The sequence below is a fragment of the Nelumbo nucifera genome, chromosome 8 (assembly GCF_055504915.1).
Source record: "Nelumbo nucifera cultivar China Antique chromosome 8, China Antique-T2T, whole genome shotgun sequence".
NCBI classification, from domain to species: Eukaryota; Viridiplantae; Streptophyta; class Magnoliopsida; order Proteales; family Nelumbonaceae; genus Nelumbo; species Nelumbo nucifera.
In genome coordinates this window covers 57,490,910-57,514,872 of record NC_142656.1, presented here as the reverse complement: position 1 = coordinate 57,514,872, position 23,963 = coordinate 57,490,910, and the positions used below count along the sequence as shown (strand labels likewise).

The following is a 23,963-nucleotide window of genomic DNA, read 5'->3' as shown; positions in this document are numbered from 1 at the left end:
GTCGGGTTACTGGTTCAAGCTCATTGTCAACCCGAGGATCTGACCATGATCTGCTGCTGAAGCTGTTGTGGTGGCTGCGACATTTGGAGGGTGGACATGTACTGTTGCTGCATCCATGCCACCGTAGCGAGATGGCCTTCCAAGTTTTTTATCCGTAGGTAAATGTCGCAGATGTATTGCACCAGCTCCTAAAACTGTTGGTCGTCGACCCCAATAGAAACCATGGATGGCTCGACCTACAGGGAAGGCACAATTGAAGTGGGCAATGAAGGGAGGCTCGGTCTCGGCAACACTGTGATGGTGGGTAGTGTTAGGGGGACGAAGATCTGCCCTATCTGGATGTTCTGAGTTGTCGCATTCTGGATAGACTAGCTCTGCCCCCCCAGTTGAGGTGCCTTCAATCTAAATGTTGTTGGAATTGTTGATGTTGTTATTGCTAAGTGAGGCTATTGCTTAATGCTCATTAGGTTGGTGAGAACTTAGCTTTTGTGTAGCGATTCCCATAGATGACACTAATTGATGGTGTGCAATTTCGTGCTCCCTGCTAGATGACAAATCGGACGCTTGTTTGATGAGGTTGGCTGGCTGGCCTGCAAGAAGACAATTAGAGTACCTAGGGTGGGACTCTGATGCTTAAGTTAGCAAAGAACTTTAAGAGAGATAAAAAGTGAGAACTAAATCGTGTGGGCTGCCTCTCTCGAAGGTGGCTTACATGAATAGCGATAAGGTTTATTTGGTTATCTCCAAAACAGGCGGCGTGGGAGTCAGTCTCCTTGGTTGGGCATCGTGATCCCATAGGATTAGAGACGATAAGTCATATGAACGGAAATTAGTCACCACGTCATGTGGACCACCACCTTGATCTCGATCAAGTCAGTTAGTCTTAGGAGGGAGGTTGCCCCTCTTGCCGGCGTCTGTGGTAAGATCCGCTGAGGCGCATGCGTCTCCCAAAGCCATTCCTAGCCAAGATGTCGAGGTGATGAGGGGCCTCCCAATGGTTAGATAGTGCTACGTGGTTGAGGGCCAAATCATCCCTCATGAATGGAAAGCTTGCGGCCCTAGTTACAAAATACCAATCGAAAGCACGGCCAAGGATTAAAGCTCAAATTTGGAGTTGAGGGACGGCAGCGTAGTTACTTATGGCATTTATTCTTAAATAAATCAAGAAAGAAAGGGGATTTTGGTAAATTAATCACTGACAGTGTATTTGGACTTCAGTGTTTATTTTTGTAAGTTCAAGGTACTTTTTTGTGATCATTCGAAAGCTGAGGGCCTTAAGTGTTATTTTCTCATGTTTGATGCATAACTGATTAACTGAGAGGAGCGCTCGAAGAAGACTGGCAGACAGTGCCATTACAGATACAGGCAGCCATTGGCAATGGCATCCCCGGCCGCAATTCAGAGATCAATTACACCGGCAGTAGCAGGAACGATCATCCCTTCTTCACCTCTTCAAAGGCTCTCTACCTTCAAAGACCGAACTCCTTCAGCTCCCATTCCTCATTCCTCTTCTTCCCCCCTCGATGCCTTCTCTTCTGATCCCGTCTTCTCCGCCTTACTCTCCCCAGACTTTGATTCTACCCGATTCTCCACTCAAGCACTCAGCTCTGGCTCAGCCGCCGCCCGTGCCGAGAAGCTCGAAGAAGGCATCCGTCTCCTTGAGAAGCAACTCCGCTCCGAGGTCCTTTCCCGCCATGACGACCTTCTCTCCCAATTATCTTCCCTCAAGGACGTTGAAAGCGCTCTCTCCGTCGTTCGATCCGGAATTTCTAACCTCCAGTCCTCTGTTCGCCGCGTCCGCCAGGAGATCTCCGATCCGTACCGTCAGATCCGTCTCAAGACCGTCCAGCTCTCCAACATTCACCATACCGCTGAGCTCTTGCAGTCCACTGTCAGGGTTCTTCGGTTGTCGAAGAAATTGAAAGACTTGATGGCAGTTTCCGCCACCGAGCCTGAGAAATTGGACCTATCCAAGGCTGCTCAGTTGCATCGGGAGATCCAGATCTTGTGCGAGGAGAATTCGCTTGCCGGAATTGATGTTGTTGATGAGGAAATGATTTGGCTAGCAGAGACCGGAAACAAGCTGAGATCCGAGGCAATGAAGGTCTTGGAGAGGGGGATGGAAGGGCTTAATCAGGCTGAAGTGGGGAGCGGTTTGCAGGTTTTCTATAATCTTGGAGAATTGAGGTCTACTGTGGATGCTTTGATTACTAAGTATAAGAATCAAGGTGTGAAGAGTGTGAATATGGCTATGGATTTGAAGGCTATATCTGCTTCTTCGGGGAACTTTGGGCCTGGAGGGGTACAGAGGACTGGGACCCCTCAGCTTGGTGGAGGAGCAAAGGCAAAGGAAGCGCTTTGGCAAAGGATGAATACTTGTATGGATCAGATGCATTCCATTATTGTCGCAATTTGGCACCTACAGAGGGTTCTGTCCAAGAAACGGGACCCGTTCACGCACGTATTGCTCCTCGACGAGGTCATACAGGTGAGCTTTTGATTCTTTCACTTCGCAGGTTAAGAGGGTGTTGCTTTGATCGTAATTGTTTTTCTGTTTTTCCTCTTTATGGAAGCCTACCGTTTGCATAATAACTTTAGAGGTTTTCTAAACTGGATCAGCTGAACGAGACCTAATGGAATGAATGTAATGTGATGAACTCGCTGCATTTCAGTGATTTTCCTTTAGTAAGATGTCAAGGAAAAATAATATTCACCAATCTTTTTCTTGATGTGTTATTCCCACCGAGAGCCCTTAACTTCTTGTAGTACCATTCAGTAATAAGTAAAAAACAAATTTCTATGTCATGCTTTATATATGCGGCTTCATGGTGAGAGTGCTTGGATTTATTTCAAGTTCTGGTGTCTTATGAGCTAACTAAAAATCCTTTCCAAATATCAATCACTTGAATGCAAGATTAGAAAATATTATTGAAATTCTTTTGGTGGAAAAACCCGTTATCTGTTCCTCTTACTTACAACTCAGAGGTGATATATGCATTCTCCTCAGACCTTCATATCTGCAATTCAGATACCAGTTTGTCATTATGCTTAGGTGGCATCTGACTTGTGAATTAAGTCTTTAAAGAAGAGTATGATTGTCATTTCTGTAGAAGATGATGGTATCATTGAATAGGCATCTGATATTCTGATTTGGTTCCAACTTTAGAAGGTTCCATAGTTAGGAGTCTCACTCTGCTGCAAAGTAATTCTAGGTACAGGACTGCTAATTTTAGATTAGTGGAAGTTGCATCATAAAGAAGGATTTCAGTCCTAGTAAGGTTGCACCACTACATTATGTCCCACCTTTTGATTCCAGTACTGTATTGATAGAACTTGAAAATCTCCAAGAGGAATTTCTTTGGAACTGCAATGGCAAGCTCATAAGTCATAAATGAACTTTTAGTGGACTGGCAATCATCTGTGAATAAAAGAAAACATTTAAGGCCCCCATGGGAAGGAGTTGATCTGTTACAAGTTGAAGGGATAGAAGAGCTAGGGACAGATCAAAGAGAAGATGGTTTGAGGTGGTAAGAAATTATTAAAAGGTTCATATCTCAGTGCCTTTTTCCATTCTCATTAATGGTATGGCAATGGGATTTCTTCCAATCTCTCAGGGTTTGAGGCAAGGAGATCTATTTTCCCCTTTCCGTTTTGTCTTAGTAGTGGAGACGCTGAACTTACTTATAAAGAGAGGTGAACAGGTTGGGTTTGATAGGGGGCTTTCAGGGTGGGGTAAATGGCCCTTTGATCTCTCATATTCAATTTGCTGATGATACTCTTATCTTTCTTGATGCTTCAGTGGATCAGGTTTTGAATTTTAGAGCAATTCTGAAGAACTTTGAGCTTTCGATAGGCTTAAAAGTTAATCTTTCAAAGAGTATGGTGGGAGATTTGAGTAGGGAGTTTGTAAGAGAGTGTTTGGCTGCATTAAATTTTAGAGTGGGAGAGCTTCCCATCATTTTTTTTTTGGGGTCTTCCAGTTGGGGGAAGGGCTTCTTATGCTTCTTTGTGGGATCCAATTATTGAAAGAATTGATAAAAGGTTGGTGGGTGGAAGGCAAAGCATCTTTCTTTTGGGGGAAAGGATTACTCTTATTAAGAGTGTGCTATCGAGCATTCCTACTTATTATTTATCAATTTTGAAGATCCTGGGGATGGTGGCAGAAAGAACTGAGAAGATTAGGACCTTAATCTTGAATCAATAAGCTCATTTGCAATCAAGACAGAATCCAGCATTTGTCTCCCTGGTACAAAAGCAAACTGATTATTAGAAATAACACTGCTTAGCACCTACTTCATTCTCACTGGTAACACTTTCTGAGAACCTTGTAGAAGCTATTTAGAAGGCTGATGGGCCTAAAGTCCCTAATATTTGTGGCCCCTTCCACTTTAGGGATTAAGGAGATGAAGGTAGCATTAAGACTTCATAATGCAAATCTCAGGATCCATACACAACATGGGGTTGTTCGGTTTGGAAAGGGATTCTAAAATCTTTTCCTGTGATGTATGAGGGAGTGAGACTGAAAGTGGGAAGTGGAAATAGGCTGAAATTCTGGAAAGATCCCTGGTGCATGGACAGACCTTTAGCTGAGGCGTTTCCCCTTCTGTTCCAATGTACAGTTAATCAAGAAATATCAGTGGCAGAGTCTTATGTGATCTGGAACCCTCAGTTCAGAAGAGATTTATTTGATTGGGAAATAGATGGTGTGATGCAACTTCTGCAGATTTTACAGGAGCAGATGATAGACATTACAGGTGAAGATGAATGGAGCTGGTCTTGGAGTAAGGATGGCTACTTCTCAGTCAAATCCCTTACCTTGAAGCTTAGTAGTACGGGTATTACTGAGTTCCCCTATCAGCAAGTATGGAAGTCCTGTGCTCCCTCGAAATCTGTATTCCTTGTTTGGACTATGGTGCTGAACAAATGTCTCTCAAGACTCAACCTGGACAGAAGGGGCATTCAGCTCCCTTCTCTGATGTGTGGGTTGTGTGCCTTGTTGCCTGAGTCCACAGACCATCTGTGCTTACATTGTCCTATCTCCTCAAAAGTCTGGTACCATTTCATTGGAGTGGCTGGTCTTAATTGGGTTATGCCAAAGTCAGTTAAAGATCTGCTGCTTTGCTGGAATCTCCATGGTTTGAAGAAAAAAGGAAGTTTAATTTGGAGAACTATTCCTGCGGCAGTGATGTGGGTAGTTTGGTCTGAAAGGAATAGAAGAATCTTCAGCAACAAAGCTAAGAACTTGGAGGAGATATTACAGCAGGCGATAGCAAGCTGATTTCTTGGGTGGCTGTTACACCTGATTTTAAAGAGCTAAAAGTTCTTGTATTAGTTAAGTCTACTTCGATTTGGGACCTGTATTGTCCTGAAATCTGAGCAGCTACTAGTGGCTTTCTCTTTTGTTGTACTGAGTTCTTTTTTATTCAATAAAGTTATTACTTTACCTTTCAAAAAAAATATGAGGTAGTAAGATTGGTTGGGAATCAATCTTCATTAGTCAGGGCACGTGAGAGGTGGGGGATGTGGAGATTGATGCTTTGGTTGATAGGAGTGTGGAAGTGGGCAAGAGCTTAGGGCTGGTCTTTTGGGGAGGAGAGGAGTTTGCCAGAAAGGCTTTTGAAGGTTTTGAAAAAAACAAGAGAGATGGTGCTTGGAATTTTGAGTTGGTTTGAGGTGGTGTCTGGCTTCAAGGTTAATTTGAGTAAATCTGATGTGGACGCCGGCAGCAGCAACAGTAATTTAGTGCAGCAGCAGCAGTAATTTAGTGTTCTCAGCAGCAGCAATTTAGTGTTCTCATCCTATCTTATCTATTCAGTATTCTTGCCTTATCTGCTTGTAGGAGTCTTATCTATTCAGTGTTCTTATCTTATCAGTTCAGTAGTATGGATTAGTAGGGAGTCTTATCTTGTCTTATCAGTTTAGTAGGATAGATTAAGGGAGTCTTATCTTATCTTATCTTATTAGTTCAGTAGGATAGATTAGTAGGGAGTCTTCCTAATTAGCAAGTAGTCTTCCTAAAAGTAGGACCCTTATCTCTTGTAATCTCCTATTTAAGGAGCTGAGAATATTGAATAAAAATCATCGAAAATTTCAGTCAAGAAAGAGAGCAGAGGAGAGTTGGTGATCTTTTGAACAAATCACCATTAAGGCACCAAGATAGGTGCAGTAACCACTAGTAGACCTTCTATCACTTTGGGATCCAGCCCAATCCGCATCTGTGTAAATTTCAACCCTCAAGTGTCCATGTTTCTGGAATAATAAACCAGCACCTGGGAACTTCTTAAGATACCAAAGTACTCTCTCTGCTGCTTCAAGATGGGTGGACCTAGGTGCATGCATGAACTGGCTGAGGACACCAACAACATATGCTATGTCTGGACGAGTCATAGAGAGGTACAACAATCTTCCTACAAGCCTCTGAAATTGCTTCACATCCTTAAGAGGTTCACCTTGGCTGTCACTTAACTTATGGTTGGGGTCAATGGGAGAGTCATCTGGTTTAACCCCAATCTTTCCAGTGTCCTTAAGCAAGTCTAGGACATATTTCCTTTGGGAGATGAAGATACCCTTTTTTGATCGGGCAACCTCAATTCCAAGGAAGTATTTGGCAGGTCCTAGATCTTTCACTTCGAACTGAGTGGCAAGGAAGCCCTTCAAACTTTGAATTTCATCCTCCCAGTCACCAGTAACAATTATGTCATTCACATATACTATTAGGGCAGCCATTTTACCTTCTACCCTTTTTACAAACAGTGTGTGATATGACTGATATTGCTTGTATCCCCTCTGTTGAACTGCAGTATGAAATCTGCTAAACCAAGCTCTTGGTGATTGCTTCAGCCCATATAAAGGCTTCTTTAACTTGCACACTTTCTGTTCACTTCCTTGAGCCAAAAAACCGAGGGGGTTGAGCCATATAAACTTCCTCTTCAAGGTCACCATTCAAGAAGGCATTCTTGATATCGAGCTGATGTAGATCCCAATTCAGATTGGCAGCAAGAGAGAAAAGTACTCTAATAGAGTTCATTTTGGCAACAGGGGCAAAGGTTTCTGCATAATCAACTCCATATACTTGAGTAAAACCCTTTGCCACTAAACGAGCTTTATACCTTTGCACAGTTCCATCAGCCCCATGCTTAACAGTGAACACCCATTTACATCCAACTGGAACCTTACCCTTAGGGAGATCAACAAGTTCCCACGTGCCATTCTTATGAAGAGCATCAATTTCTTCCTTCACGGCATTTGTCCATTTTGGTACTGAGAGAGCTTCTGCCACATTCTTGGGAATAGGGATACTTTCAATGGAGGTAAGGAAGGCACGAAATGAAGGTGAGATGTTCTCATAGGAGACAAAGTTGGAAATGGGGTGTTTTGTGGTGCACAACCTAACACCTTTCCTGTGAGCAATAGGAAGGTCAAGATCATTAGCAACAGGGAGGTCAGGACTATCATTGGGAGTCAAGTTACCTGAGAGAGTATGATCTTCCCCCGAGGAGTTTGATGGCACTTGAGGTACAGCTTCTAGATTCTCCACAGCTCTTGAACTTGGTTGGCCTTTATGACGACGAGAATAAACACGGAAAGGTGGAGGATCAGGAAGAGAAGGGGGAGAAGGAGAAGGATTAGGAAGAGGAGGAAGCTGAACCAGTTTCTCCTCATGCCTACACTCCCCCTAAGGAGAAACAGGAAAGAAGGGCTCATCTTCAAAGAAGGTAACATCCATGGAGACATAGAATCTCCGAGAAACAGGATCAAAGCAACGATACCCTTTTTGAGAGAATGAGTAGCCAAGAAATATACACAGGATAGCACGAGAGTCCAATTTCCCCCGGGTGGGAGATAGGTTTTGGACAAAGCATCGACAACCAAAAACACGAGGAGGGATAGAAAGAAGAGGGGCCTTAGGAAAGAGAAGCTGATGTGGGGCTTTGTACTCTAACCAACGAGAGGGCATTTGGTTAATGAGGTATGTAGAACAAAGGACAACCTCAAGCCAAAATTGTTTGGGAACATTCATGTGGAGTAGTAAACCCCGTGCCACTTCAAGGAGGTGTCGGTTCTTCCGTTTAGCCACACCATTTTGTTGTGGCGTACGGGCACAAGAGCTCCGATGAAGAGAGCCATGTGAAGCAAAGAACTCCGTGAGGTCACTATGAAAAAACTCTTTTGCATTGTCTGACTGGAATATTTGAATCTCGGTCTGAAATTGGGTGAAGACCGTCCGTTGAAAATCTTGGATAATTTTTGGTACTTCCTCACGGGTTCGCATTGGATATACCCAAGTGTATCTGAAATAATCGTCAATGAAGGTAATGAAGTACTTGTAGCCACTCTCAGAAGGTAAAGTAACAGGGCCCCACACATCAGAATGCACAATGTGAAAAGGAAACTCAGATTTGCTATTTCTTTGAGGGAATTGAGTTCTACAATGCTTGCTTAACTGACACGTTTGACAGGAAAAATTAGAAACAGACATTGACTTACACAGTTCTGGGAAAACCAATTTCAAGGTTTCAAAAGACAAATGACCCAGACAACAATGCCACAAATACATTTTACTCTTTTTGAACTGACTCATAGACTCTATAACATGAAGGCCAGCCGTATTCTCCAGCATGTAGAGTCCATCAACCATATGACCCCTACCAATCGTCCTCCCCGAGGCCAGATCCTGAATCACACAATAGTTTGGGAAAAAAGTCACAGAACAGTTCAAGGAATTTGTAATACTACTAACTGAGAACAAATTCATAGGGAATTTTGGAACATGAAGAACATCAGAAAGAGTAAGGCTGAGGGGAAGAGAGAGAGTTCCTTGACCAGCTATGGAAGTGTATGATCCATCAGCTAGTCTCACTTTATCTCTTCCGGAAAGAGGGTGATAAGTTTGAAAGTAAGAGGACATACCAGTCATGTGTTTTGGCTCCAGAATCGATGATCCATGGAGAGTCAAGGTTGTGTGAGGCAGCATGGAAAGCAGTGGCAGAATTACCTGATATGGATGCAAAAGAGGTGGTGGAGTTTACAATATCCTCCCTTGGGTCTGATCCAGAGTAGCTGTGTTGGCTATGTGGTGTTTGAGGTACAGTAGAAGTGGAGGGCTGATTCTTCCGAGAAACCATATTTGCCATGTGGTGTTTCTTGGTACCTTGTTGCCCGGGTCTTCTAATTACATTTGAGCCTTGCTTCTTAGGTAAATCCTGAACCCACTTTGGTTTCCCATGGAGATCCCAACAAGTATCTTTGGTGTGTCGGGGCCTCTGACAATTAGTGCACCACAATCTTTCCTTATTCATGATTCTAGGTTTAGAAGTACTCAAAAAACACAAGTACACTGCCTTACAGAGCTGTTACAGTCCATAACTAGGCACTTGCTGATTTTTAGTTTCACAAAGAACCAAACACAAACACTGCAACTGCAGTACTAGGGGTTATCACCTACACTGTGTAGGAGTTCACAAAAAACACTATACGAACTGCACATGCAGTGCAACCAGGTCTGAAAGACCTACAGTTCACAACTTTGATACAGCTTCTCAGCCCCCAAAAAAAAAGACACAGTAGGAGCAGCAATACGAGTGGTAATTCACCACACCTAATCGGTTGATATCCACTTTCCACGGCAGCCGAACAGTCACTCAAGTTCTAGGGTTCATCAACAGCCCCTTAGAGTGCAGACTAGGGCAACATACAATCAGAGGAAGGGGAACAGTCCCTACTCAGATTCTGGAACATTAACAGTCGTGCAAGAAGCCATAAACAGGAAGAGAGAAAAAAAAAATCTCAGTACCAGCAATAGGCAGCACAGTCATCAGTCATGAACTCGAACTTCCCTTCAGGTCAGATTGCAATAGGCAGTTCAGTCATGAACTCGAACTCCCCTTCAGGTCAGAGTCTTCCTTCGAACATTTGGGATGGATTTCTACAGTCCTCTTAGCCGAAGCAACCCAGTTACCAGCAAAAAACATGTAGCCGAACTCTTTTTCTGTTCTAGGAAGTTGAACAGTCAACATACTTGTAGCAGAGCCCTACTCGGCAGTGAAGACTAACCGCAGCACTAGAAAAGCTTCCTCTTCCTTGTCTTCGAGCATCAGTACTATAGCTCCTTCGCAGCAGAGGAGAGAGACCTCAGTTAGTTGTTTTCTAGGCCTGGACGAACCTGCTCTGATACCATGTTGAGCAGGAGGCCAAGAAGAAGAAGAAAAAGAAGGAGAAAAAGAAGAAGGAAGAAGGAGAAGAGGAAGAAGAATAAGAGGCAACTGAGTTAAGGCCTCAACAAAACTTAGCTTCAGTCGAGTGAAGCTTTGCATTTATACTATTCTGGCCGTACATAACAATATGTCTACAGAATTACAAAAATACCCCTGTGGGTACCAAGTCTGTGAACAGTACATATATTACACCTGTTAACACTTGCCTTATCTGCTTTCAGTAGCAGGGATTAATAGGAGTCTTATCTTATCTTATCAGTTCAGTAGGATAGATTAAGGGAGCCTTATCTTATCTAATTACAGTTCTTATCTTATCTTATCAGTTCAGTAGAATAGATTAAGGAAGTCTTATCTTATCTTATCAGTTTAATAGGATAGAGTAGTAGATTAGCAAGGAGTCCTCCTAAAAGTAGGATTCTACCTCTTGTAATCTCCTATTTAAGGAGCTGATATTATTCAATAAAGATATCGAAAATTTTAGTCAAGAAAGAGAGCTAGGTGATCTCTTGGACAAATCACCATTAGGGCGCCAAGATAGGTTCATCAAGAAAAGGGAGGAACAAGGGAAAACATGAGGTTTTCCCTGTGGACCGACCCGTGACGAGATCCTATTCCCGGGCCCATAACAAGCCAGTAAGTCATTTATCCATTTCCTGTGAGGTGGCCTATTTCAGTTGGCATTTCTTTTCAGATCTCTTTGGGGTGAGGTATTGTCAGCCTAGTTCCACAGGTGAACTTTTTCCAAGATGTCCGAGGCTTGAAGACCGCAACAAGACCAAAATTGGTTGGAGTTGCATCCCCTTCACAATCTGTTGGGAAATATAGAAGGAGCGTAATAGACTATGTGCAGGGAAGTGTTGAAGTTTTGATAGAGTGATGGGTCATGGGTGATAATTTTAGGAAGTTTTAGATATATCTAACATTGTTATTTTGAGTCTTTTTGAGTAATTGTAATCAAGGTGTTGTTTCACACCTTCTTCAGTTGTACTCAATCTTTTCCTTTTTTAATAAAATTCTTTTTTCTATTGTTACCAAAGAAAAAAAAAATTAACAACGGATATGGCATTGAACAGAACGGAATGATGAAACAGGATTCATATAGCTGACCCCATATGGTTGGGATGATGATAATGATGATGATATATATTAGCAGTCTGTGTTTTATAAATCTCACTGTGGTGCTACTAGAATGGTAGCTTGCATTTTTGGGGAAGAGCATGATTATGTTGGCAAGTGATGCTATTCCAGATCCAGTAATTATTGAGCTTGACATGGCAATAGCATTGACTTGGTTTGTAACTCTAAAAATGCCCCCATGTAGGCCTAGTTCATCCTAAATCTAAATTGAATCTGTTGCCAAGCTCTATAAATACTTATTCTTTACTTTATTGTCCTTGTTCATACTTGTCATACGTTTGATATTAAAAGATCTGTTTGCTAAAATTCTCCAGCCAGCCTATTTCATCCTTAGTATCCATATGACTGTCAGTCAAGTCACTGGCCCCTGATCATACATGTCCTACAATATTTTGGTATTAAAGCATGTTTTTTGCTAAAATTCTGCAGCGTCCTATATCATCCTTGTTGTCCATATGATTACCAAAGGGATAATGTTCCAAGCCACTTCCCTTCCCTTGATTAGTCCTTTAAATTGCCATGCTTGTGTTTGTTTTGTTTTCCTTACTACATAAATTTGGCTAGTTATTGATCATATTACTTGAGGGAGCAAGGGCCTTGCTTTGTGTAGTGGTAAAGTCTCAGACCGACAAGCATTAGAATGCAAGTTGGAGTCTGAGGGTAGCCACTTCAGGTAAATAACTGCTGAAGGTTAGGTCCCTGTCCAGTTCATCCTTCACAAGACCCAGATAACCATCATCACCATAGTTTTCAAGGCTCCAAGGTGAAGCTAGGTGACAGGGGGCGCCTTGTCGCCTAGGCGATGGATTTTTTTAAGTAAAAATCACATATCCTAGGGTAGTTCCCTAGGTTCCATAACCAACTTTCTTTAATAACTATCCATAATTTTCATAAGAAAATTATAAACTTCATGTGTAAATCTAGAAAATCAACATATTTATGAGAAGAAAAAGAAGAAAGGAAAGAAAATTCAAAAAATATAGGGGCTGAACCCCTATTTTTGTTATAGGAAAAGAAGAAAAGAAAAGGTGGAAGAAGAAATGTATTGATTAGACAAAATTTTAAGTTCTTCCCTTACTTATTGGTTCAGATTTTTAAGTCATTGAGAGCTCAGTACAGCAGTTAGCAATGTTTGTGTTGATTAATCCCTAACAAATAAGAAAATAATAAAAATAAATTAGTTTATAAACACAAAAAATAATATTTTTCTTTAATAATGTCTATTTTATAATTATAATCTCAAAAAAAAAAAAACAATATAGAAGTATTTTATTACACAGTATGCAAAACTGCTTGGTGACTGGGCAAGGCGAGCCTCCAAGGGTGCCTTGTCTCCTAGGCGTCGCCTTGACAACTATGACCATCACTAACATTGGGTAGTGACCTTTGTTTTGTCTTATTGGGCAATTAATGTTCTCATCATAACCCTACGGGCTCAAAACTCAGGATTAGAAATTTATTGTTGGTACTTGTACAATCTCAAAACTTTTTTTTTTATTTTAATATTTTTTTCTCTCTATTACTCAAAAGAAACTTGTAATAACATCTGCCATCTCAGACGTTCTCTTTTTTTTCTTTTTTCAGTTCACAATTTGTGCAAAGCATCTTGTTTCACTCCAATAACTTGGTTTGCACAGAATAGCAGCATCTACCAAATGTTCTAATGAAGTAAATGTTTTTCATTGGTTATGAGTGAAACTTATTGTTCTGCATTGTAGGATCTAAGGAATCACTCTAACTTCAACTGTTTTGTTTTCAGGATAGTGATCCAATGTTAACAGATCGAGTTTGGGAAACACTTGTGAAATCATTTGCTGGTCAAATGAAGTCTGCATTTACTGCATCAAGTTTTGTTAAAGAAATATTTACTATGGGATACCCAAAGCTGATCTCGATGATTGAGAATCTTCTTGAAAGAATTTCACATGACACTGATGTCAAAGGGGTTTTACCAGCTATTAGTTCAGAAGGAAAAGAACAAATGGTTGCTGCCATTGACATATTCCAGACAGCTTTCTTGGCTCTCTGCTTGGGGCGCTTGTCAGATCTTGTCAATAGTGTGTTTCCAGTGTCCACTCGGGGTAGTGTTCCCTCCAAAGATCAAATCTCAAGAATTATTTTACGCATCCAGGAGGAGATTGAAGCAGTTAAGTTGGATGGGCACTTGACTCTTCTTGTCTTGCATGAAATTGGAAAAGTTTTGCACTTGCTAGCAGAAAGAGCTGAGTACCAGGTATGTGAGTACTTCGTCCAACAGGGAACTTATAATTGCATCTCTTTTCATGGAAGTTATGTCATTGGTTCTGCACTACCTGCAGTTAAATTAATCCTGTGTTATTTGCAGTTGGGGAGGCTTTTGGTGTAGGTTGTTTTGGGATTCAAGGCAGTTGTGTCATTTAGTGCCTTTAGCTGCTGGGGTTGTTCATTCTTGTCAAAGGCATGTGGTCTTAGGGCCTTGATTTTTTTTTTCAAGGGGCTTTTTCTGTACAATTTTCTTTCTGTATTTTTTCTCTCTGTTTTCCCTTTCTATGGGGCTTTTGTGTTTTTCTTTTTCTCTCTTGTTGGCTTGGAACTTGAAATCCCGAATTCCCCCATGAATAAGACTTTGCACCATGATCACTTTATTGAGAGCCACTAACAAAAGAATACATCCATATGAAAGGGAATTTGATTTTCACTTTGTTCTGTCTGTATGTATCCACAAATTTCATAAGAAATAGAACATGCGTGACTACAAGTACAGATAGTCTCAATAGATAGATAAATGGAACCATTTGCATAAAATCATAGTTCAAAGCATCATGGTATTTTCCATTTCTTTAGAGGGAAAGTGAGGGGTTGTTGAGGCATTTAAAAGCTCATTTGTGTGTCATATACCTGCTAAATCAAGTTCCTTTTGTTTAAAGCGTGATTTACTGATGAAATATTGTACTGTAAAACTTTCTTGAAGTATGAATATTTCATTTTCTTTCTGAAACATAAAAATCTGGGTCAGTGCGGGTATGATCCTTGCTGATATGAGATCTCCTTTTCAAGCTTGGTGCCTAAGGCAGTTAAGTGCTTTTTTAAAAAGGGGAAGTATTTTTTGGGATCTAATGCCTTTTGCCATCTGTCGGTGTTTATTGGAGGAGTGAAATACAGATTATTTTATTTTATTTTATTTTTTACACAAGGAACCATCCAGAGGAGAGAGTCAGAGAAAATTGAGAGGTTCTATTTTTGCTCATAGTTCTGACTTTCATGATTTTATCTTATCAGCTCTTCTTTTATTATTTTTAACTGGCATGCTATTATCTTCTAGGGAGTGGATGTTGTATAAGCTGTTAATATTGTGTACGAGTCATTTTCTTAAGGACCATGTAAGCTTTTCTAATTGGATTGTTGCTCCTTTCTAATATTTGACATAGTCATACATGACATATGCTTGTAAAAAAGGAATTACCTTCTGAAATTAGTATTTTAGGACTTGTACTGGACATTGATATGTAAACCCTTGCAGGATCCTAGGTTGAATCTGCCATGTGGTCACAAGTTTTTTTTTGGGGGGGGGATGAAAAAAAGTGGGGTATGATTTGGCCATATTCATTTCTAGATAAACGGGGCATGCCCCTTATAATGAGACAGCAACTACAAGTTAAAAAAAAAAAGGAAAACACCACCAAGTTTTGACTTTCATCATAATAAACTATGGTTTCTTCTTTTCACTGGGAATATGCTTGGCTTGTTGCAAAAGACATGTACCCAAAAAGTCTCTGAAAAAGTTGCATAACACTGTTAAGTGCAACAATTTGTTCAAAAAGCTTTGGTGCATTTTTAACATTGTTCAATGTTTAATGCCTAATAGAACTTTTTTTCTTGTAAAATATCAAGATAACTTTATTGATATTTAAAAAAAAATGTTAGTTTCCAAAAACAAAAAACAGCCACAGTGGTGGTTAACTACGATTAACCACTTAACCTACACTATGGCATTCATTGCTGAATTTAGGACCCCCTTTCCCTTGATGGACTAGTCCCCTAAAAAGATGATTCCTCATTGTTCCTTGCTTTGGTAGAGAATCTGCCAAAGCATTTGCAGGCCTTGGTACCCAAACCTCTATGGCATAGAGAGCACTCAAATATCTTTTACCTCCCTTATTGCGTAATGCGTATCCATTTTTCCATTGGCCTTCTTGATTTCTTTTTAGCCACCTTGTTAACACTTTTGAATGCCCTTCAATTATGATGTTCCTTAGATTAATGGAGTTAGCTCTTCTTGCTCCTTCTAACACTGCCCATAGTTCTGCTCTAGTTAAATCTCCATTCCTGGCAGGTCCAGTAAAAAGTGCTAGGATATGCCCCTCCTCATCTCTAAAGGCACCCCTATTCCAGATTGATCTAGATTACCCAAGCTGCACCCATCAAAATTCAACTTGATGAGACCTGCCACAGGATTCTCCCATTCAATTGTCATCGAAATTCTCCTTGATGAAGATTCAGCCACTGACCTTTGAAGATCAACTTTGTAAGAACTGCTCTCCTGCTAGTTTAGGGTCCAACGGCCAATGTGATTTAGGTGTCTCATTGTTAGTGAAGGGGTTTTTTGGTCTTTGTACCTGTTGAGAGTGCTGATGTGTACTGTTATGTTAGTTCGAGTGCCTCTTACTTAAATAAGGGCACTTTTGTCTTTTCCAGTCACATTAATAATATAATAACAGGTCTGGCCGAAACTAGGTTGACTTTTTTTCCTAATTTTCGAACCAGACCTTTTCTCTTCTCCTTCCTCTTTCTTCCCTCTTCTTTCTTCTCTTCCTTCTTGCTGTTTACTTTACAGCTAACAAACAAAACAGATTTCTAGGGCAGGCTGAACTTTAACATGGTACCAGAGCAACATCAAACAAATCAGTCCTGCTAGAATTCTGTTTTCTGCCCATTCGAACTAGGGTTTTTCTTGGATTTCTCAGTTGTTGGTTGGAGACTGGGAAAAGGGCTGAAAAGGAGTGATCGCCCTCTTCCCTTGGAGGTTTCTATGCCTCCGGTGGTGTTGTTGGTGATTGGCTGCTGTGGTTTCTAAGCCCTCCCCTAATTAATGTAGGGCTGGTGTGTGTGGTGCAGTGGTGTTTCATTCCTTCGTGTGGTTGGCCTTTAGGCGATGAGTGTGCAGATTTCGGTGAAGTATCTGTGTGCAGTGTGTAGTGTGTAGTGCTCAGGATTCAGTGATAAGGGAATTCGGCAATGGCAAATAACAGTGATAGTAAACCTAGTGTGATGATATCTACTGACTACCTGAATGTCCAAATGACCTCCATTAAATTGAATGGAGAGAATTATGTCCCTTGGGCCAAGTCTGTAGAGGTTTTTCTGAAGGCGAAGAAGAAGGTAAAGCACATAAGAGAGGAGAAGCCCCCCACTAGTTCTTAGGAGTATGAAGACTGGGAACAGGAAGATGCACAGATTATCACATGGTTATGGAACCCATAATTATGCTAAGAAATTGTATTCTGGTTAGGATAATACAACTAGGGTATATCAACTGTCTCAGGAATACTTCAATCTGCAACAGGGAAATTAGAGCCTTGAGGAGTACTATGCCAGTATGAGAAATATCCGTAATGAGCTAAATGTCTATCACCCTCTCACTTCTGATGTCAAGGTTCAACAGCAACGGAGAGAGCAGCTTGATGTGACTCGGTTTCTAGTGGGGCTGAAGTCTGAGTATGAACCAGTACGAGCCCAGATACTAGGAGGGTCTGCCCTTCCATCTTTAGAGGAGGTGTTTGCTCGTCTTCGGAGGACTTCCATTGGATCTATGGAAAACTCTAATATCTCAGATAAATCAGCATTGGCAGTGTCAAGAGGACGAGGTGGCAGAAGTGGGGCTTGAGGAGCCCAGCCTGGCCGTGGTGGCAGTAGTGGTCCAGTGTATGGCCGGAGTGGTAGTGGTGGACCTACACATATCCGTGGTGGTGGTCGTACTGGAGGCAGAGATTCAGGGGGAGCTCGTGGTAGAGGACGTGGCTCGGGTCCACGGAGGTGTACTCATTGTGGTTTGGATGGACATACTATTAATTACTGCTATGATTTACATGGTCCACCCTCGACATGGGCCAACCATGCCATGACTAGTGACACCAGTTCCAGCTTTAGACAGGAGAACCGGTCAGCTGACCAGATGCCTTCTACTTCTCCAGATGGTCCAAGCAAGGAGATGGTGAGTGTTCCTCGTGATGAGTATGAAAGGTTTGTTCAATCCACGTCGCAGTAGAACACAACTACCTTTGCACACTCAGGTATGGCTTGTTTGGTATCCACACCCAACCCCTGGATTATTGACTCTGGAGCCTCCAATCACATGACGGGAACTCTAGGTGTGTTTTCATCTCTCACTCATTGCTCAACATCACAATCTGTTACCCTTGCTAATGGCTCCACATCATCTATTCGTGGTGTTGGTAATGTTGACCTAGACCCTGTGTCCCTATCCTCTGTTTTATATGTACCTAAACTTCCATTTAATCTAATGTCTGTTAGTAAGCTGACCAAGTCCCTTAATTGCTCCGTTACATTTTACCCCTCTATGTGTGTTTTTCAGGATCTCAAGACGGGGATGAAGATTGGTGGTGGGCATGAAGCCGGTGGACTGTATTATCTTGATGGTGGTGGAAGAGCGTCAACGGCCCTTCAATCATCTATTTCTCCTCTCTAGTGGCATTGTAGATTTGGTCATCCTTCGCTGAAAGTGCTGAAGTCCTTGGTCCCTTCATTGAGTCAACTTTCTGTTCTAGATTGTGAGTCGTGTCAATTTGGGAAACACCATCGTGTTCCCTTTTGTTCTAGGGTTGATAACCGTGTGTCGAGTCCTTTTTCTTTATTTCATTCAGATGTTTGGGGTCCTTATAAAGTGATGTCATATAATGGATACAAGTATTTTGTTATTTTTGTTGATGACTTTTCAAGAATGACGTGGCTCTATTTAATGAAAGAAAGAAGTGAATTATTTGCCATCTTCCAGAAATTTTATGCTGAGATCCGCAATCAATTTGGCGTTCACATCAAAATTTTTCGTTCTGATAATGGCCGTGAATACTTGTCTTCCTCTTTTCAAGAATACTTGGACCAACATGGCATTATACACCAAACTTCATGTACCTACACCCTACAACAAAATGGGGTTGCTGAGAGAAAGAACTGACATCTTGTAGAAACGGCCCGCTCACTCATGCATCACATGAATGTTCCCAAACCCTTTTGGAGTGATGCAATGCTCACCTCTTGTTTCTTAATTAATCGGATGTCCACGTCTATTCTTGATGGTCGTTCTCCTTTGAGTGTCTTGTTCCCCAACATGTCTCCGTTTCCGCTTCCTCCTCGGGTATTTGGGTGTGTTTGCTTTGTCCATAATCTGGGTCCCGGGACTGACAAGTTAGATGCACAATCCCTTAAGTGTATCTTCCTTGGCTATTCCCGGACTCGGAAAGGGTACAAGTGTTACCATCCCAGTTCTCGTCGTTCTTTGGTATGTGCTGATGTTACTTTCTTCGAGTCTACTCCGTTCTTCGTGGGGTTCGGTGATGCTGGTTTCTCCACATCACCTCCTCCTCTTCCCCTTCCTGTGGCTAATTCTCCTCCTCTGGTTCCAGTCGTGCCTACGTTTTTGCCTCCGGTGCCACCGTCCGTTGACCGTCCACCTATCCGTCACGTGTATACACATCGCCCACGTGTACTAGATGCGCCTCCTCCGGCTTCATCACCGTCGACAGATCCAACACCAGCCTCCAACTTTGATCTCCCTATTGCCTTACGGAAAGGTAAACGCACCTACACCCTTCATCCTATTTCCAATTTTGTTTCCCTTACTCACTTCTCCGCCTCCCATCGCCAGTTCATCTCCTTGTTATCCTCAGTGGTTGTTCCTAAGGATGTCCAGGAAGCCCTTACCTCTTCAGAGTGGTGCCGTGCTATGGAAGAAGCGCTCTCTACCCTCCATCATAATCACACTTGGGACCTCACCGCTCTTCCTCCTGGGAAGCAGGCTGTCGGTTGTAAGTGGGTGTATACCGTTAAGTACTTGCCAGATGGTTGGGTTGAGTGCCTGAAGGTGCGGCTGGTTGCAAAAGGGTACTCCCAAACCTATGGCATTGACTACACAGAGACATTCTCCCCGGTTGCTAAGATAGGGTCCGTTCGTGTTGTCATCTCCCTGGCAGCTATGTATGATTGGCTTCTACATCAACTAGATATCAAAAATGCCTTTTTGCCTGGTGGTTTGCTCGAGGAGGTCTACATGGAGCAACCACCAGGGTTTGTTGCTCAGGGGGAGGATGGTAAGGTATGCAGACTTGAGAAGGCTATATATGGACTTAAACAGTCCCCTCGAGCATGGTTTGGTAGGTTCAGTGAGGTGGTCAAGAAGTTTGGTATGAAACAGTGCCAAGTTGATCATTCTGTCTTCAGTCATGACTCTCCGGCAGGAAAAATACTACTGGTGGTGTATGTAGATGATATCGTTGTGACTGGGAATGATAAAATGGGCATTGACAGATTGAAGGCATTCCTACAGGAACACTTTTAGACAAAGGACCTTGGCAAATTGAAATACTTTTTGGGCATAGAGGTAGCAAGATCTAAGCATGGCATTAATTTGTGTCAGAGGAAATATGTGCTTGATTTACTGGAAGAAACAAGTTTGTTGGGTACTAAACCGACTGAGACACCTATGGAAACAAATACGAGGCTGAGCAGTGATATAGGTGAAGTATTTGAAGACCCTGGCAGATACCGACGTCTTGTAGGCAAACTAAACTACCTAACCATTACTCAGCCAGATATTTCATTTGCGGTTAGTGTGGTGAGTCAGTTCATGCAGAAACCTTTGGTCCCACATTGGAATGCAGTGCTAAGGATTGTGAGGTACTTGAAAGGAGCCCCTGGCCATGGGTTACTGTACAAAAGTGGTGGAAAACTGGAAGTAGAAGGATACACCGATGCTGATTGGGCATGTTCCTTGTCTGATAGACGGTCTACCACAGGCTATTGTACCTTCCTGGGGGGTAACCTGGTAATGTGGAAAAGTAAGAAGCAAACAATTGTGGCAAGAAGCAGTGTAGAAGCAGAATATAGGGCCATGGCACATACTGCTTGTGAATTAGTATGGCTAAGGATCTTCTACAGGAGATAGGATATGACATCAGTACTCCAATGAAGCTCTATTGTGACAATCAAGCAGCGGTTATATCTCTTCCAATCCAGTGTTTCATGAAAGAACCAAGCACATCGAAGTTGACTGTCATTTTGTGAGAGAGAAGGTGCTGAATGGAAGAGACTGCATATGTTAATATAGGAAATCAGTGGGCAGACTTGTTTACAAAAGGTTTGAGTCAGGGGAGAGTGGACTATATATGTAACAAGCTGGGATTATATGATATATACTCACCAGCTTGAGGGGGAGTGTTAGTGGGTATTTCGGTCTTTGTACCTGTTGAGAGTGCTGATGTGTACTATTATGTTAGTTCGAGTGCCTCATACTTAACTTTTGTCTTTTCCAGTCACATTAATAATATAATAACAGGTCTGGCCAAAACTAGGTTGACTTTTTTTCCTAATTTTCGAACCAGACCTTTTCTCTTCTCCTTCCTCTTTCTTCCCTCTTCTTTCTTCGTTTCCTTCTTGCTGTTTACTTTACAGCTAACAAACAAAACAGATTTCTAGGGCAGGCTGAACTTTAACACTCACCATGGTGTCTTCGAAGAAATTTCTGATACATTCCTTATTGCTTCCTCTATAATATGACAATTAGGGATATTACTCAAATGCTGAACCTGTCTATTTGGAGTCTTGGAGGATGGACTGGGTATTCACATTTGGCTTTTACTTGCATGAAGTGGCATTTGAAGTACCTTCACCCCAAGCAACGGTTCTTCTTTTATATGCACAAGTCCTTTTCCAAATACAGTCCTATTCACGTTCATCTAATTATAAGATTTGTGAGTGAAATACATGCATCGAGTTGGATGTCATAAATTTTTTTGTTAAGTGTCTTTAGTAGTAGGGTTCGACTATGATATGGAAAAGATATGATATCTGAAAAACTTCTGACCAGTCAACTAGAATCATAAACGTGGTAGCCAATCAGGTGTTATTTATCAAAATCATGGGTAATGTAATAAAAAGCCATATCTTCCCATTACCATATCTTTTCCGCATCATAGATTTTCCCTTAGTAGTATTGTGTTGCAATGTAATAAAAAGCCATCAACCTCACTCTCAGATATAACATGGTTTGAAATTAATATTTATAAAACCTATCGATTTAATATTGTTTTTCAAGCAAAGCTGATATGCACTTTATAATGACAGATATCTGCTGGTCCTGAAGCTCGTCAAGTGACTGGTCCTGCAACTCCATCACAACTTAAAAACTTCACTCTCTATCAACATCTGCAAGAAGTTCATGCACGCATTTCATCCACAATAATGGGGCTACCAGCTATTGCTTCGGAGGTCTTGTCTCCTTCCCTCGGTGTTATTTATGGAGTTGCTCATGATTCTGTGACATCCTTATTCCAAGCTATGCTTGACCGTCTTGAGGTTTGCATTTTGCAAATCCATGAGCAGAACTTTAGTGTGCATGGAATGGATGCTGCAATGGACAATAATGCATCATCTTACATAGAAGAGTTGCAGAAGTGCGTAGTTCACTTCCGCAGTGAGTTCCTGTCTAGGCTATTACCTTCCTCTTCAACTAATGTTATCAGCACAGGTACAGAGACAATATGTACACGTCTACTAAGGAGTATGGCATCACGGGTTCTAATATTCTTCATTCGCCATGCTTCTCTTGTACGGCCTCTTTCAGAGTCAGGCAAGCTTAGGATGGCAAGGGACATGGCTGAGCTGGAATTGGCAGTTGGTCAGAACTTGTTTCCAGTGGAACAGCTTGGTGCACCATATCGAGCACTTCGTGCATTTCGTCCTGTTATTTTCTTAGAAACATCTCAACTGGGGGCTTCTCCTCTTCTTCAAGATTTGCCACCCAGTGTGATACTCCACCACTTGTATTCTCGAGGTCCTGAAGAATTACAGTCACCAATGCAACGGAACAAACTTACGCCTTTGCAGTATTCATTGTGGCTGGATTCTCAAGGAGAGGATCAGATATGGAAAGGCATCAAAGCAACACTTGATGATTATGCTGCAAAGGTTAGGGCTAGAGGAGACAAGGAATTCAGTCCTGTATATCCTCTTATGCTTCGACTAGGATCATTACTAACAGAAAATGCTTTTGTCTACCAAAAATCTTGATGGCCAATGGAGCTCTTGGAACCTTGTGCTTTCTGGAAACCAGACCAACTTTTGGCAGTCCAACTACTGTTTTAGAAAGATGTTTTGCAGATAAGATGGCCAAATCAGCTTCCAATTGAACCTTTCATCTTTTACTGCAATGTCGCTCTGCAGAGTAGTCAAGAGATTAGCCATTTGTCCTGTATCTTTGTGATACTTCATGATTGGGATCAACTGATTTTGTTTCTTCTTGATTTAGCAAGTAGATTTGTAAGGTCTATTGATCCCCTATCAAATGAGGCATAATGAAATCCATGTCTGATCAAACTACAAGTCTACGGAGTGGAGATCTTCCCTCTTTGTTTCCCCTTTTTACCACCCACTTTTTTATTATTATTTCAGTACGGTTTTCTTTTTTGATACCATGTCAAACTCTTGGTTGTTATACATAAAATATATTCTTTCAACTTTTCTTTTCCTGTTGTTCAAGATCTTTTTCAACTAGAGTGCTGGAATTGAATCAGTTAGAACTTGGTACTTGGTAAATGTGTAGATATCGGTTATCTTCTTCATTCATGTTTCTATTCCAAAACCATTTAGCGCTTGCTATTTGATTTGCAAATTTTCTAGAAATAAGCATTTAAAATAATCTTAAAACTGTAGAATTAGTTCCAGTAATGATTTCCGAAGAATCCTTTTATGTAATTTAACTCAGATAGCTGGTTTAAAAGTCGCGATGCAAACGGCTGAGTGATCGGAAACACTAAAAGTTCTTTCATTTGCTGGCAAATTGTAGAAGAAAGAATAATTTGATTTTTAATATTGGTAGTGGATGGGAGATCAATCATTAGCGAAGAGGACATGGCAAAAATGTTTGTTGACTACTTTAAATCTATCCAAGTTTCAAAATATTAGCATGATACTATATAGAGGGCATATCTTATTAGTATATGAAGGAAACAAAAGTTGAACCATACTGAAAAATTCAAATTCTGTTAACCAAGGTTTTTAAAACTGAACTGGATAACGAACAGGTCAGGGTCGAATGGTCTGACCGTTTGAACCTGTTTTGACAAAAAAATTAAAAAAAAAAACTGGTCAAACCGTTGAACGCTTCAAATGGTTCGACCACCCGGGTCAGAAGTTTGTTGACCAAACCAATGGTTTTGGGGGAAATAACGGCTCGGGGGTAAAATGGAACCGGTGACTTGACTGTTCCCGGTTTTTCTGGTCCGGTTTTGAAAACCATGCTGTTAACTAAATTGATTGGTTCGGTGTTTATAATTTTGAATTGTTGTAGGTTTGCAATTTAATTCAGAATTCTGAGGTGGAGTGCAGTCTACTTATCCCTTG

At 41.5% G+C, this 23,963-nt stretch overlaps 1 protein-coding gene across 1 annotated transcript; it reads left to right on the top strand.

The window, feature by feature from the left end:
• Positions 1-1,257: 1,257 nt before the first annotated feature.
• LOC104612656 (Golgi transport complex protein-like protein) lies at positions 1,258-23,087 on the top strand. Its single transcript, XM_010280174.3, has 3 exons — positions 1,258-2,488; positions 13,111-13,584; positions 21,687-23,087. The coding sequence occupies exons 1-3, from the start codon at positions 1,379-1,381 to the stop codon at positions 22,629-22,631; spliced, it is 2,529 nt and encodes an 842-aa protein (XP_010278476.1). The 5' UTR covers positions 1,258-1,378; the 3' UTR covers positions 22,632-23,087.
• The last annotated feature ends 876 nt before the right edge of the window (positions 23,088-23,963 follow it).

What these genes read in the sequence shown, in the direction of transcription:
- LOC104612656 (XM_010280174.3), top strand. Translation starts at nt 1,379, where the DNA reads ATGGCATCCCCGGCCGCAATTCAGAGATCAATTACACCGGCAGTAGCA. An exon ending in TCCTCGACGAGGTCATACAG is followed by an intron (nt 2,489 to 13,110) that starts GTGAGCTTTTGA and finishes TTTTGTTTTCAG; the next exon opens with GATAGTGATCCAATGTTAAC. An exon ending in CAGAAAGAGCTGAGTACCAG is followed by an intron (nt 13,585 to 21,686) that starts GTATGTGAGTAC and finishes TTATAATGACAG; the next exon opens with ATATCTGCTGGTCCTGAAGC.